The sequence below is a fragment of the Chanodichthys erythropterus genome, chromosome 10 (assembly GCF_024489055.1).
Source record: "Chanodichthys erythropterus isolate Z2021 chromosome 10, ASM2448905v1, whole genome shotgun sequence".
NCBI classification, from domain to species: domain Eukaryota; kingdom Metazoa; phylum Chordata; class Actinopteri; order Cypriniformes; family Xenocyprididae; genus Chanodichthys; species Chanodichthys erythropterus.
In genome coordinates this window covers 32,743,540-32,758,839 of record NC_090230.1, presented here as the reverse complement: position 1 = coordinate 32,758,839, position 15,300 = coordinate 32,743,540, and the positions used below count along the sequence as shown (strand labels likewise).

At 35.8% G+C, this 15,300-nt stretch overlaps 1 protein-coding gene across 1 annotated transcript in view; it reads left to right on the top strand.

Moving 5' to 3' along the window:
* Positions 1–726: 726 nt before the first annotated feature.
* LOC137029381 (spindlin-Z) overlaps positions 727–15,300 on the top strand; it is a 15,448-nt gene continuing 874 nt past the window's right edge. Inside the window, exons 1-6 of the mRNA XM_067398975.1 lie at positions 727–864; positions 7,497–7,838; positions 7,946–7,994; positions 8,943–9,196; positions 12,296–12,529; positions 15,246–15,300. The exon at positions 15,246–15,300 is cut by the window's right edge and continues 874 nt beyond it. Of these exons, the coding sequence (XP_067255076.1) occupies positions 7,787–7,838; positions 7,946–7,994; positions 8,943–9,196; positions 12,296–12,529; positions 15,246–15,300 (644 nt within the window). The 5' untranslated portion in view covers positions 727–864; positions 7,497–7,786. The remainder of the gene's footprint in view (positions 865–7,496; positions 7,839–7,945; positions 7,995–8,942; positions 9,197–12,295; positions 12,530–15,245) is intronic.

Below are 15,300 nucleotides of genomic sequence, written 5' to 3'. Positions count from 1 at the left end.
ATATTACTTATGAAAAACTAGCAGTCCAGGATTTATTAAATAAAAACATTAAATATTAATTTTATTTTTCCTTTGTACAGTTACATTTAATCATTTAGCAGATGCTTTTATCGCAAGTGTGACAAAACAGGAAAAGTACAAGCTTTTAATTACAGATATATATCATACAAAAGTCAGACATTCAACATCCCACTGTCTTTTAGCTCATAATTTACAATATCTGATATTTTCATAAAATCCACAAGTATAACACGAGATGCATTGCTTCTTAACTCACTTCAAAGCTTAATAAACATATATTGATGCATAATATTACAATATATATATTTACAATAGTACACCATCCATCATAATTTTGCTATTTTTAGTGAATTTATCATTTTTTAGGCTACTTAGAGTATTCTAGGGGGAAAAAAACACATAGCCCTTTATATTATATAATACAGACTGCCTAGGCCATTAGTGAATTTATAAACTCATTTTCATATAAAGTATAACACCGTCCAGCCCATCATATTACAGACTTTATTGTCTATTGTCAGTGGATTTTTGAGGGGGACAGTCATGTCGCAGTGCTTGCGCGTGCGCACACATCCTCGCCGAGTTGAACCGAAAGCGGCCGAAGAAAAACGATGGGAAACGGTCGGCGGCGCACTATTTGGCAGGAAGGTTTCCCGCGCAGCGCCAGCGGTGTCAGGCGGCGGAGCACTATGTGGCAGCGGGGGAGGGGAGGGAAAGAGCTCGGCCGCATTCGGGGCCGCCTGCGCTCATCAAACGCTGCTCATTGAACACACAGTGAGGCAGACCTGGAGTGGAAATATTTTTTATGGCGCAATATGCGTGAATTTCTAAAATAAACCCGGGGTAAGCGAGCATCCATGCCATAAATGCCACATTTATGCATTGCACTTGAATAAAGGGCGAAATGCGACAAGATTGAGCTCAAATCTGCAGTGGAGGCAGTAAAGGGGGTTTGGGGCGAGCTGTGGGGACGCTTGATCCAGACGGTTCTGCTGAAAATGTGTTTCTTGTGCTTCCTTTGTTTCTGCTGCGGGATTGTAAATAAGAGCTTGAGCCAAAATGGCGGCTGGAGCCGTTGAGCTGCGTCGAGCTATGAGCTATTGCACTGCGTTTAGTCACACAAAATACACCGTTTTTATCATTTCCGACTCTTTTCTGGCTTTATATCCCTCTTGGATGCTGTCGTAGCATTTAGAATAAGATACATGGCTGTATTTGTGATGAATTTATAGTGTTTAACGAGGATAGTTAGCGCGTTTGAGTCAGTTAGCTAGAAAGATTTGAATATTTGTAATGACAAATTGCGATTTTTATGCATAAAACGCGCATTTATGGCTCATTTCTGACTTTTGTTGGCTGTTTAATAGATGAATGCGGTGTTTTTGTAATGTGATGGTGTCTTCAGACTGCCAGTTAGCTATTATCTGTCTGTAATGGGTTTTTTTTTTCTTCAAAAAGGATGCTTTCATACACTTGCAAGCCCAGATGCGGTATAATTCATGTGTGTATATATTGCCATTTTCACTATAACTAGGCAACTTGCAGTGCTGCTTGTCATCTTGCTTGTTAATGGCAGCACTGAAACCCAATCTGGCCAACTGATCTCACTGCATTGTTGAAGGTTCTGGCCAATTTGAAATGTAAGGTCTTGAATTCATTAGTCTCATCTGATGCTCAATGATCAGGTTGCATTGAGAAAGTCTGCTGAATTTCCATGAGGAACAATGGCATGAATCATTCTGGGGGTTTGTTTGGAAGGGGGCGGCGGTTCATTTGTATTTCATGACAGTCTGCTGAAGAGTTTTGTAGGGCACCTCTGGAGGATTAATTGATCAATTAGGCTTGTAAAGGAGAGATTACAGCAGAGAAACAGGCACTGCGGTGGGTTTAAGTGCTGGAGACCTGGTCTGTTTGATTTAAGCCTTTATTTGGGTTCAGATTTGCAATATTATTGTGGACCAACCACCTCAAAAAGAGCTAAACTTAATCATGCAAATGTATATATATATTTTTTGTTAGTGCATGTATGTTTGTAAAAGTATGGGCAATATCCAGCTGGACAAGAACATTGCACATTTACAAAATGCAAAACGTATCAATTCTTGATTTGTATGTACACACACATACATAAATACATTAAAATGTTTTGCCTTTTGTAAATAAATAACCAATGTTCTTGTCCAGCTAGACATTGTACCATGTTTTTGTAAACTATCCTATTCTTTTTTGTATCCTTTCCCTGGTTTCACTCGGTCAATCCCATGTTATGAATACTGTTCAATAACATCATTTTTCTGCATCATTGAGCTGTAAATTCCCTCTCTTCAATTGCATTCAGCATCATCTGATTTTGCCATTATAGCAGCCACTGGCCAACATTTGATACAGCTCAGTACTTTTGCCTCTACAATATATTAGATTCTTGTACACTGGAAAATGCATATGCAGAATTGCTCCATCATCCATGTGCACAACACGATTGAGTTCAGATATAGCCAAGATTTTGACATGCTGGAAATTCATTATCATAAACAATTTTCCACCTACATTATCATAACTAATATATCTATAAATTATGCATCATGATGGTATTTGTTGTTTGCTTTAAAGGTAGGGTAGGCAATTTTTTAAAAGCACTTTTTGTTATATTGGTTGAAACTATTCACATCCTGATCGCAGTCAATAATAGAAGTGGTGTAAATATTTTAAAAAAAATGTGCATGTATCTTCTGTTGAAGTCTCAGGACCAAAAATTGTTCGTCTAATCATTGCATTCAGTCAAAATGCAACGATAGGATGTTCTACCTGTCTGTCAACATCTGTATTTGCATACCTCCGCGCAGACATCACACGTCATCAGTGCGTTTCTTAGGCCATGTGTCCACCAAAGGTTTTTTTTTTATCCAGCTAAAAACACTAGGTGCTCTGCTGAAAATGCTTAGCTGTGGGCGCTTGAGAGCGCTTCGGCAGCGCAACATCTTTTTCTTCAGTTAAGACGTTTCGCTTGCTATAATACGGAATATCTTTGGAAGTGTTACTAGTATCTCATTTCACAGATAGTTTGTATATAAAAATGTCAATACAATGTAAAGTATTTGCTCTGGCTCATTTTGAATGATTTTGTTCTCTTATTTTATGCTTGTTGTCATCTGTTGACATTGTACAAGCAAGGCAGTGTTTCCCAAAAGCATCGTAGCACCATTGATGCTTTTGGGAAACGCTTCCCAGAATGTGGCAGTTGGTCGGTGTTGTATTTGTCCTGCCCCTCTTCCATTGTGATTGGACTGTGATAAGCGCTACGTTTTGAACATTCTTCAACTCTTAGCATACGGTAACAAAGAGCACTTCAGCATGAAGTAGACGGTCAGTGGCTCATTACGCTCCTGGTGTTTTAAAAACGTGGTGCTCCCATTGAAAATAATTGGAAAAATATGCTAGCTGTGGGGAAAAAACGCTCTGGTGGACACACGGCCTTAAGGTTATGCAGAGTTGTAGTCAACAAGCACCACAAACAAACAGCAGCACCATAATTACGAGATGGCAGCCCGTGATGTTTTACCCGGAGCTGTTCACGTCATCAGACTCAGATTTATGCATTTCTTTGTCAATGCCAAAATTAATCTGCAGCAGTCAGGTGGTACAAAAGCTCTGTAAGTTGTTTACATTCATTATTATTGTAATGTTATGTGCTTTGAGACATGAGGTAATTTAACGCCATCTTTCGTGACACTTTGCAGACTCTGCTGCTGTGTGCGTTCATGTGTTTTAGAGACTCTGAAGGTAGGGCTGTACGATTAATCGAAATTAAACCACACAGGATTTGGCAAAGGCTTCAATTATTTTATGCACAGCTTGTCAGTGCAGTACGGCTTTCTGATCAATAGTAAATGCTTCTCCATCTGAATGCCAGAGGGCGCTCTTGCGCGAAAACTCCAAATATTCTCTGCCACAAAAGAAGATAATGCGTCATTCCAGGAACTCCCTATGGGCATCATTCTACCACTGAATAAACAGAAGATTGAAATGCTTTGATTGATTAAACATGACTAATAAACACACGACTGCCTTATTCTGTGTAGGAAGCAACATCATCTCACAGAAGGATGCTCAACTGTCGTTATGAAGTGAGTTTGGAGTAAAAACGTTATTAAATGTTGTCTTTTTGTTGGACTAAAGGGTTAATAAATGCTTCTCATGTCTGGAAAGATGTTTGACACGTGTTGCTTTTTCAAATGCATATTGTAAGTGACTCAGATGAAGCAGCATTTACTACTACACAGCCGCACTGCACTGACAAGCTGCGCATAAATAATTGCAGCCTTTGCGATTTCATAATCGCACTAAGCCAAATCGTTTAAGCACGATTTCAATGTTAATTTTTTAATCGTGCAGCCCTATCTGAAGGTAGGAGGGGATCTCATGCCTTTAAAGCTCACTTGCTATTGTTAGCCTCTCTGAAATTGCCTACCCTACCTTTAATTGATGCTGATTTAAATTAAAAATGTTGCATTGCAGTAAATCAATGTAATACAGCAAAAATACTGTATTGGAAAATGAGGATTTCAGTAAATACTTGTGTGGATACATTTGAAAGTGAAATGATCTTTTTTATAAAATAAAAAAAACACATTTTCGAACTCTAAAAGAGTTTGTATGAGAGGAAGGATATTGTAAATACATTGAGGAAAAACAGTTCAAGTGACAAACTTTGGCATCATCTCACCACCTTTATCTAAAAGTAACGTGGAAGAATGCTGAGAAAAGGAGGACTGACCTTGAGGTAAAGCTTCCTATCTTGCTCGTTATTTTCATTGGAGATACAGACTGTAAAATTGAAAATGGAAGCAGTATTATTATTTGAGTCCAGCTGTGTTGGAAAATAGCTATGTATTTTCATGCATTAAAGCATCGTTGATTTATTGCAGTTGGATTGCACTAGGTCATGTTCATGTTCAATGGACTGTTGTATTAAACATGTTCTGGTTTTGATTTAGTTGGACAGTCTGGTAGAACGACTGAGCTTTCCTTCGTCTGGACGGCTGATGTCGTGTAAGGAAGCCTCGAGCTCCCGGCGCTTGTAGCGTACTCCTGTTGTGTTGTATAACAGCGTCTGCTTGGCTTCCTGAATAATGCAAGTCTCATGTCATGGCTGATCTGCTCTTCTTTTTTTGGTGTTTTGAATGTCAGGATGTCAGAAGCAGCTAAATGGATTCATTTTTTAATGAATGCTGAGTTCCAAAGCATAAACGTTTACATGGGTCCGAAATTTAAGGCGAGACACCCCAGGTGAATAGGGTAAAACATGTAAATATTTGATATCTCCTCACTTAACCAGTTAGTTGATTGTTTTATTTATTTTTTAAAATACTAGAATCCATTTAAAATATGCACTTATTTGCATACATATCCAGAACAAAAACCTGAACATTGGAAAAACCCAGGTTCAAAATTCTTTTCATTTTGTTGACATATTTGAGTTTAGTGGTGGAAATCTTTAGGAACTTCACAATCTGATTCCGATTCTGGGAAGTCACGATTCGATTCCAAAACGAGAACTTTAAATCTCAGAATTGACCAGTTTATCCCAGTTTATAAATGTATCCACTAACCATTCAGAAATGTCCAGTTTCATTCTAAAAGTTGTAACTTCTTCCTGAGTCTCTCCATCAGTGTCGACTCCGGTTTGAACAATGTAAGGCTGAACACCGTTACTGACAATCCTCATTTTGGCTGTGTGAGATTCTCCAGCTTTGTTGCTGTTGAGCTGTTAAAGCTCCGCCCTCTTCTGGAAAGGGGCCGGGAGCAACAGCTCATTTGCATTTAAAGGGGCACACACACAAACGGCGTGTTTTTGCCCACACCCAAATGGGGGCAAATTTGGCAAGCTATAATAAATGATCTGTGGGGGATTTTGAGCTGAAACTTCAGACACATTCTGGGGACACCAGAGACTTATATTACATCTTGTGAAAAGGGGGATTTTAGGTCCTTTTTAATGTTAACTAGACTTGTGCCGATATTCAGTAATGCGATAAATCGCGATAATGAATATGCATGATATTGTAATTGTCGGCACTTCAGAATACCGTAAATAATAATTTATTACCAATTATTAATTTTTTATAAGGCAATTAAGAATACTTTACCCATCAATCGTATAAAATGCACAACACCGCTGTATTCTGCGTCAAAAGAACACGCGCTCAGATTTAAACAATCCCGACGTGCACGAGAAGCACATGGTGGAACCAGTGAAGGAGACGAGCTGAATGAAAGTGCGCGTTCACTCTCTGACAGCAGAGGGCGCTGCTGGAACAGCAGCGTGCAGCGGTTACCACGGAAACCGTGCAAACAAAGTAACTGCGCTAGTGAAGTTTTTAAAATGCTTCAAACAGCCATTCATTTTTTTGTAATCTCAGTGTTGTTCATCACAGCACCAAATACTGAATACTTAAAGACTTAAAAGGATATTTATTTTCAAACCTAAACATTTTTATATTTTAATCTGGACTACAACATGCCCTAATGATTAGAAATGTTCTGATTATTTGTTATTGTTCAGTAAAACTTTAAAAACATACAGCTTCATTAGTTAACATGTTAATTCATTATCACTAAACTGACAATAAAAATACTTATAAAGTATTAATTATTATTAATTAATGTTAATTTCTTAGTTACTATTTAATAACATTACTAAAATCAAAATAACTTATTTAATGTACCTGAGATAAAACTAACAATGATCAGTTGTGTTTCTAAACTAACATTAACAAAAAATAACACTTTCTGTATCAAATGTAGCTATTGCTCAATCTTAGTTAATGCATTAAATACAGTAACGTGTTATCTGTTGTTCTTTATAGCCTAATTCTTAATCTGTTTGAAAATTTCAGTCAGAGTTGTTTTTGTTTTATTAGAAAAAGAGTTCATAAACCTGTTAAACTATGACAAAAATGGTTTTGCAACTTATTTTAATATCGTGATAATACCGTATACCGTGATAAAAGCTTCATCAATTAATCGCAACTTGAAAATGATACCGTCACATGCCTAATGTTAAGTATTTAGTGATCGTCCGAGTGTTAGTCTGAAATATATTTCACTTAAAAGGATGTTAAAGCCATCAAAGTCCATCAAAAAAAACACTTTCATGTCATTCCAAACTTGTATGACGGACTTTCTTCTGTGGAACACAAAAGAAGATATTGTGAAGAATGTTGGTAACCAAACTGTTTGGTTCCCATTATATGGACCAAAAATACAATACAAGAAACTGTTTGATTACCAACATTCTTCATGAAGTCTGTTCTCGACAGAGTGCTTTGAAAAATCACATGCAATTTGACTCGTTTTCTCATTAACGTGGAGGTTCTTTACTTCGATTTATCGGCTACTTGGAAATTACAATGTGACTGTTTACATTCCCTGAGTGTTTTCTAAAGCTGATGTTCTTCTATTTATTTATTTTTTAGGTTGCTGAAGCCCTTCCAAAGGAGGTCTGGATCAGTACCCATCTGCGCGGGCCCTGAGTGGGCTGGCACGACCCGTCCCGCCCACTCAATATTGAGCGCCAAACATTCCTGAAACTCAGACGGGCATCGGAAACCATATTATATGCCAGCGTTTTTTGGGGTTTTTTGACTGCCCCCTTTAGGTTTACCCCCCCATTCCCTTCCCCTGATACTCTTTCACTCACCCGAAAGAGTAAAAGGATATTTTCACCCTAGTGTGGCAGCCGGGCTGCTCCCCCACACACAGATGAATGAAGACCCCATTCGGGAAGAACGCGGCCCAGAGATCCAGAGCTGATGCAGGTTAGAGCATCTTTGATTACATGTCTGATTTTGGATGACCCTCTTGAAGATCATCGTCTGAAATCTGTTCGTAATATGAATTGTATTTGCTCTCTCTGTGATTGAAGGGCATGCTGGTGTCTCTGCAAATATGATGAAGAAAAAGAATTCTCATAAGTAAGTGTTATTTGTTTGTGTTTTAGGGCGTATATTATATTACAATATCAATATTTTATACAATTCTACGCTCATATTGATCATAATAAATATAAAATTTATGAATTTAATGGTTGTAATCAGAGTTAAATATTGGGTGAAAGATTAACTTTTTGTTTTACGGCTTAATGTTTGGCTATTAATGATATGTTTTTATATTCATATTTTTAAAATACTACACACATTTATTTTAATAATTAAATTATTAGCAGACTTAAATATTATTTTAAGGCTGAATATGTGAATGAATTATATGATTATTTAAAAAATCTTAAACTCCTATTGATCATTATAAATATAACATTTGTGAATTTAATATTTGTTATTATCAGAGGTAAATAAAGTGTATTTAGGGCTAAATGTGTGAATATGAATTGTAATTATTTATTCAGTTTTATTTAGCTCATTGATCATAATAATAATTATTATCAATTTAATAATCATCATTATCAGAGTTGAGTATTAGGTGAAGCATTATGTTTTTTATATTTTATGGCTGAATATGTGAATTTGAATTTAATTATTATGTTATAATGTATTTTAATATATTTTTTTAATGTTTAGCACATAGTGATCTTAATAAATATAACATTTATGAATGTAATGATCATGATTATCAGAGTTAAATATAAGTGAAGCATAAAATTTATTGGAGATTAAAGCTGAAGTGTGCATTTAGTTAGATTTATTTTAAATGTTAAAATACTTTTCTCCTTGTTTGAGATGGGATCTGTTTGACTATCCCAACCAATGCCATATGGATGAGGTGTTTTTTTTGTTGTTGTCTGTTTGTTTGTTGAAATGACTCACTTCACCTTTAAACTGATTCAGAATTCAACATCTGAATTCAAATGTTTCATTAAACAGATGTTAATGCTGATATCTGATGATTATGGCATCATCTCACAGGAAACACAAAACCAGCGTAGGGCCCACCAAAGCAGTGGCTCAGCCCAGGCGGAACATCGTGGGCTGTCGTATCCAGCACATCTGGAAGGAGGGCAGCGGCGCGGCATCGCAGTGGAAAGGCACAGTGTTAGACCAGGTGCCCGTCAACCCCTCGCTCTACCTGATTAAATATGACGGCTTTGACTGCGTCTACGGCCTGGAGCTGCATAAAGACGAGAGGGTGCAAGGACTCGAGGTTCTGCCAGACAGACTAGGTATGTAATGCAGTTGAGCAGAAAAGACATTTTATTTAATTATTGTATCATATTAGGACTGTGCAATTAATCGTAATTGGTTTTCGAACGCGGATAAGCAAATGGGCTTCGGATACGTGCCTAAACAAAAATGTCAAAATGCCTTTTTGGCGAGTATTTACGTAAACGGTCACAGTGGGTTATGTCTTAAAGGTGCTCTAAGCGATGTCACGCGTTTTTAGGCCAAAAATTTTTTGTCACATACAGCAAACATCTGCTAGCTGCCTGTCCCCTGAACACACTGTAAAAGAATGCAGTCTCTGTAGTCGCCACAAGCTCAAAAAATGGCAACAAAAACTACCTGGTGCAGGTCTGAAACATAATAAACATGCTCCAGCCAATAACCGACAAGAATGATTTTAAATAAAATAAATGTTTCAGGAAGCACGGAGGGGAGGGGGAGGGGGAGGAGGAGCAGGAGGAGGGAGGGTCTAGCTATAGCCTCTGTTTTGTTTGACAACACTTCGAACGTCAACAGGAAGTTACTCCACCCAGGATCGCTTAGAGCACCTTTAAAGTGTTAGTTCACCCAAAAATGAAAATTCTGTCATTTATTACTCACCCTCATGTCGTTCCACACCCGTAAGACCTTCGTTAATCTTCGGAATACAAATTAAGATATTTTAGTTGAAATCCGATGGCTCCGTGAGGCTTCCATAGGGAGCAATGTCACTTCCTCTTTCAAGATCCATAAAGGTACTAAGAACATATTTAAATCAGTTCATGTGAGTACAGTGGTTCAATATTAATATTATAAAGCGACGAGAATATTTTTGGTGCGGCAAAAAACTAATTAAAGACTTATTTAGTGATGGCCGGTTTCAAAACACTCCTTCAGGAAGATTCGGAGCATTGTGAATCTGTGTGTCGAATCTGCAGTTCGGAGAGCCAAAGTCACGTGATTTCAGCAGTTTGGCGGTTTGAACCACGATCCGATTCATGATTCGATACACTGATTCATTTAAGCTCCGAATCTTCCTGAAGCAGTGTTTTGAAATCGGCCATCACTAAATAAGTCTTTAATTAGTTTTTTGCCGCACCAAAAGTATTCTCATCGCTTTATAATATTAATATTGAACCACTGTACTCACATGAACTGATTTGAATATGTTTTTAATACCTTTATGGATCTTGACAAAGGAAGTGACATTGCTCCCTATGGAGGCCTCACAGAGCCATCGGATTTCAACAAAAATATCTTAATTTGTGTTCCGAAGATTAACGAAGGTGTTACAGGTGTGGAACGGCATGAGGGTGAGTAATAAATGACAGAATTTTCATTTTTGGGTGAACTAACCCTTTAAGTAAACGCTTGTGTATCAGTATATTGGATCTGTGCATTAGCTCTTAAAGTGACGGCAGCCTAATAAACCTGCTGCAGTCTGTCATTAATGATAATAAAACAACAAATGACAAAGGAAAATTTAGGGTTGAATGTGTGAATATGTATTTAATTATTAAATTCACATTTTTAAAATGTTGCAGTCATATTGATCATAATAAATATAAAATTTACAAATTTAATAATTATGATTTTCAGAGTTAAATATTAGGTGAAACATATTTTTTGTGTTTTAGGCCAAGTAAATACATCATCAATCCTCCTTCAAAATGTGTTTTGTCTTATCCTGATTCACTGTGAGCCTATTAAGTGTTTTAGACCTGACAGGATGGTTTTCATGGGAAATTGTGTACATAACGTGTCTCATCTAGGATTGAAACTGTATGAGATTTTCATGGTATGATAACCGTCTCAGAAAATATTGTGGTTCCACGGTATACGCTATTAAACGATCAATTATTATTATTATCATCAGTTAAAATTACCAATAAATAAATGAAAGTTGTTGTTTTTGTTTTTTTGAACAAATGCTTTATTATAACAAACTTGAAAGCAATAACTAATTATGGATTAGGTTAACAACATATTTATCATTGATAATTTATTGAAATTCTGGTTTGACTTTTAATTCTGGTTTTTATGATTTAATACAAATATACTATCAAAACTGGTGGTAATGAACTGAATGCATAACTTGAACAATTTATTTAATGCTTTAAAATGTAATCAAATTAAAATTGAACAACTTTTATGCTTTTATTTATTTTGGCAAAGTGCTGCACAGCAGATTTACTAAATCAAAACATGGACAGAAATTATATTTCTTAATGTTTAAATAAATTGTATTATTATTTTGAGAAGTACATTCTATTGTACAATTATAATATATTTGTCAATTTCTTCACGTTAAAAGTCTAACTTTTATTTTGAAGGGTTTGAAGAGGTTTGAGTTTGTGTATTTGACTGTTTTTTCTCAAATATAAAGATGAAATGCTCAATAAATATTCTCTCAAAGCAGCCTTGGATATGTTTGTGTTCATGTAATCAGAGAGTGAGACAGCAAACACTGAAAACAATATGAGTGTTGTGCGTACTTGAGTATGTAGTACACGAAACGCACCGCTCATTCACACAGAGACATGCAAAACAAACCTATTATATATTTATAGCAGTCTTTTTTTATGATAGGACAGTAGGCAGACAGGAAACAAAGTGGGAGAGAGGAGGACGAGATCAGGAAAGGTCCACGAGCCGGGACTTGAACTCGGGTCACTCAAAGTGCAACAGTGCTATATGTCGGCGCGCTACCCATGAGGCTGAAATGTGTTTGAAATGTGCTACATAAATAAACTGGCCTTGCTTAATTGTATTAATATTTTTCAAATAGTACACTCTTATTGATCATAATAAATACTCTTCTCAAACCCAAGCAAATAAAAAATATCCTTCACCTAATATTTAATGCTGGTTCACCATCAAACAAACTCTTATTTGAGTATGTTCTGGTGTTTAATTCAGTTAGTATATCAATACACAATATAGGTTGGATTCTCTAAAACTCAATATGTCAAGTATCTCTGACATCGGATAACATGACTTACTTTCATGCACAGTTATAAACGTGTGCCTTGCCTTTTGAGTGAATTATTCCCAGATTTACTGCCCTCAGTGATGTTTCCGATCCTGCATATCATCTTGTTTTCTCGCACATCTTTCAGCCTCGACACGCATCAGCGATGCCCACCTGGCCGACACTATGATCGGCAAAGCTGTGGAGCACATGTTCGAGACGGAGGACGGCACTAAGAATGAGTGGAGGGGAATGGTTCTGGCCCGGGCGCCCATCATGAACACGTGGTTTTACATCACGTACGAGAAAGACCCGGTGCTCTACATGTATCAGCTGCTCGATGACTATAAAGATGGAGATCTGAGGATCATGCCAGACTCTAGTAAGTGTTTTCTGTGCTTGTGATGATCTAAATATCAGTGTCTTTAAATGGTAACTGCTCTAAATGAACTGTAAAAAGGAATAGTTCACTTCAGAATGAAAATTTCCTGATAATTTACTCACCCGCATGTCATCCATGACGTTCATGTCTTTCTTTCTTCAGTCGAGAAGAAATTAAGGTTTTTGAGGAAAATATTACAGGATTTTTTTCCATATAGTGGACTTCAACAGTTGTTGTTGAAGGTCCAAGTTGCAGCTTCAAAGGGCTCTACTCAAGGAATAAGAGTCTTATCTTGCAAAACAATCAGTCATTTTCTAAAAAAAAAAAAAAACAGTTTATGTACTTTTTAACCACAAATGCTCGTCTTGCACTGTTCTGCGATGCGCCACGCATTACGTAATCATGTTGGAAATGTCACACGTGATGTGTAGAGCCCTTTGAAGCTGCACTGAAACTGCAATTTGGACCTTCAACCCGTTGAACCCAGTGAAGTCCACTATATGGAGAAAAATCCTGGAATATTTTCCCCAAAAACCTTAATTTCTTTTCGACTGAAGAAAGAAAGACATGAACATCTTGGATAACATGAGGGAGAGTAAATTATCAGGAAATTAATTCTGAAGTGAACTAATCCTTTAACACTAGTGATAGTCCAATATGGATTTTTTTAGTGGATGAAGGCAAATTAGTTATTTAGATAATGGCTTTATAATGGATAAAATGCTAACATACATAATGCTATATATATATATTCTATATATATTCTCTATATATATATATATATATATATATATATATATATATATATATATATATATATATATATAATATAAAATTTATATAATAAGTATATTTTTATATTTTCAATTTATGATTATTTGTGGGGGGGGGGGGGGGGTTGGTTACTTATTAATAGGTAAACATTGGTAAATATATATATATATAATACACACACACACACATATATACTACCGCTCAAAAGTTTGGGATCGGTAAGATTTTTAATGTTTTTAAAAGAAGTTTCTTCTGCTCACCGTGTGTACAATATATTTTTTTTTTATCTGGATTATTTGATGAATAGAAAGTTCAAAAGAACAGTGTTTATTTGAAATCTAATCTTTTATAACATTATAAATATCTTTACTGTCACTTTTGATTGATTTAATGCATCCTTGCTGAATAAAAGTATTCATTTCTTTTAATTTCTTTTCAAAAAAATAAAAATTCTTGACTGACCCCAAACTTTTGAACGGTAGTGTATAATGCTACAGAAGCTTTGTATTTCAGATAAATGCTGTTCTTTTGAACTTTCTATTCATCAAGGAATCCTGAAAAAAAAGTACACAACTGTTTTCAACATTGAAAATAACAAATATTTCTTGAGGAACAAATCATCATATTAGAATGATTTCTGAAGGATCATGTGACACTGAAGACTGGAGAATGATGCTGAAAATTCACGAGAATAAATTACTTTGTAAAATATATTCAAATAGAAAATTGTAATAATTTTTCACAATATTACTGTTTTTACTGTATTTTTAATTAAATAAATGTAGCCTTGGTGAGCAGACGAAACTTCTTTTAAAAACATTAAAAATCTTACCGTTCCCAAAACTTTTGAGTGGTAGTGTATATATGACGCGTATATATGAGTGTGTATATAATATATATATATATATATATATATATATATATATATATATATATACACCCATATTCTTGCTTGCTTCCAATTCCTTACATACATACACCACTCAAACCTTCCGTAGAATAATCTTTCATAAAGTTCGTAAAGGTTAAAACGAATTGCAACGACATTCGCTGGCTTCACTGCACAGGAGGCTTTGTTTGATGTTGCTGTGCGCGGTTTCGCCCATCGGTATTTTCCTTACAAATGCTCTACGATGGCATCATTTATGTCATTTGGAATGCAGTGGACTTATATATTTAAGATATGAAACTCACTTACAGAAGGCTGCTTTCAATTTCAAATGTTTGTGAAGAGTGCTCGCGTATGCAGCTGTGCGCGACTCTTTTATGACGCAAAATTAATGTAACGTTAGCCTAAACACCGCCAATTTTGTCTTAAGATATTAAATAGTCAGGACAAACCGCATTACTTATTATATTTCAGAAGAGATCCGTGCGTGAATGCAACTTAGATCGCTGTCTATGAACAATCAAACGACAATAAACGCGAGAAAGAAAACATTCAGATAATCTAAAATCCTGAAAGCATTCTTTGTTTATTGCTTGTCATGTTTCGTTGCTCCTCTTTGTTATTTGCTACTTGCTTGGATGTTTTGAAGTTATATTAGTTTCAAATTCTTAACATACAATTGTTTTGATAAATTTTTTTTCAACTTGTAGTTATTTTAAAAAGTAGGCCTACTTATAATTACTTATGTAAGGATATGTAAATGTAAGGATCTTAAGGTTTTTAAGTCTGTAAACTAATTAATAAGAAAAAAAGTAGATCAAGAATCGTTTTTAGAGACGGATCGTGACTTCCAGAATCCGGATCGAATCATGAGGTGACTAAAGATTCCCACCCTTAATAGAGAGAGATATATCACATTATTCACTTTTTTTTAGTAAATATTAAGTTTAAATAATTGTTTAAGTATATGTTTAAGTATTTTTTTATTTTTTTTTAAATAATTTAAAAGAGTCGTTTATATCTATATTTAATAATTATTCCCATGCATTGCAGACGACTCGCCCCCAGCGGAGCGTGAGCCCGGAGAGGTCGTGGACAGCCTCGTGGG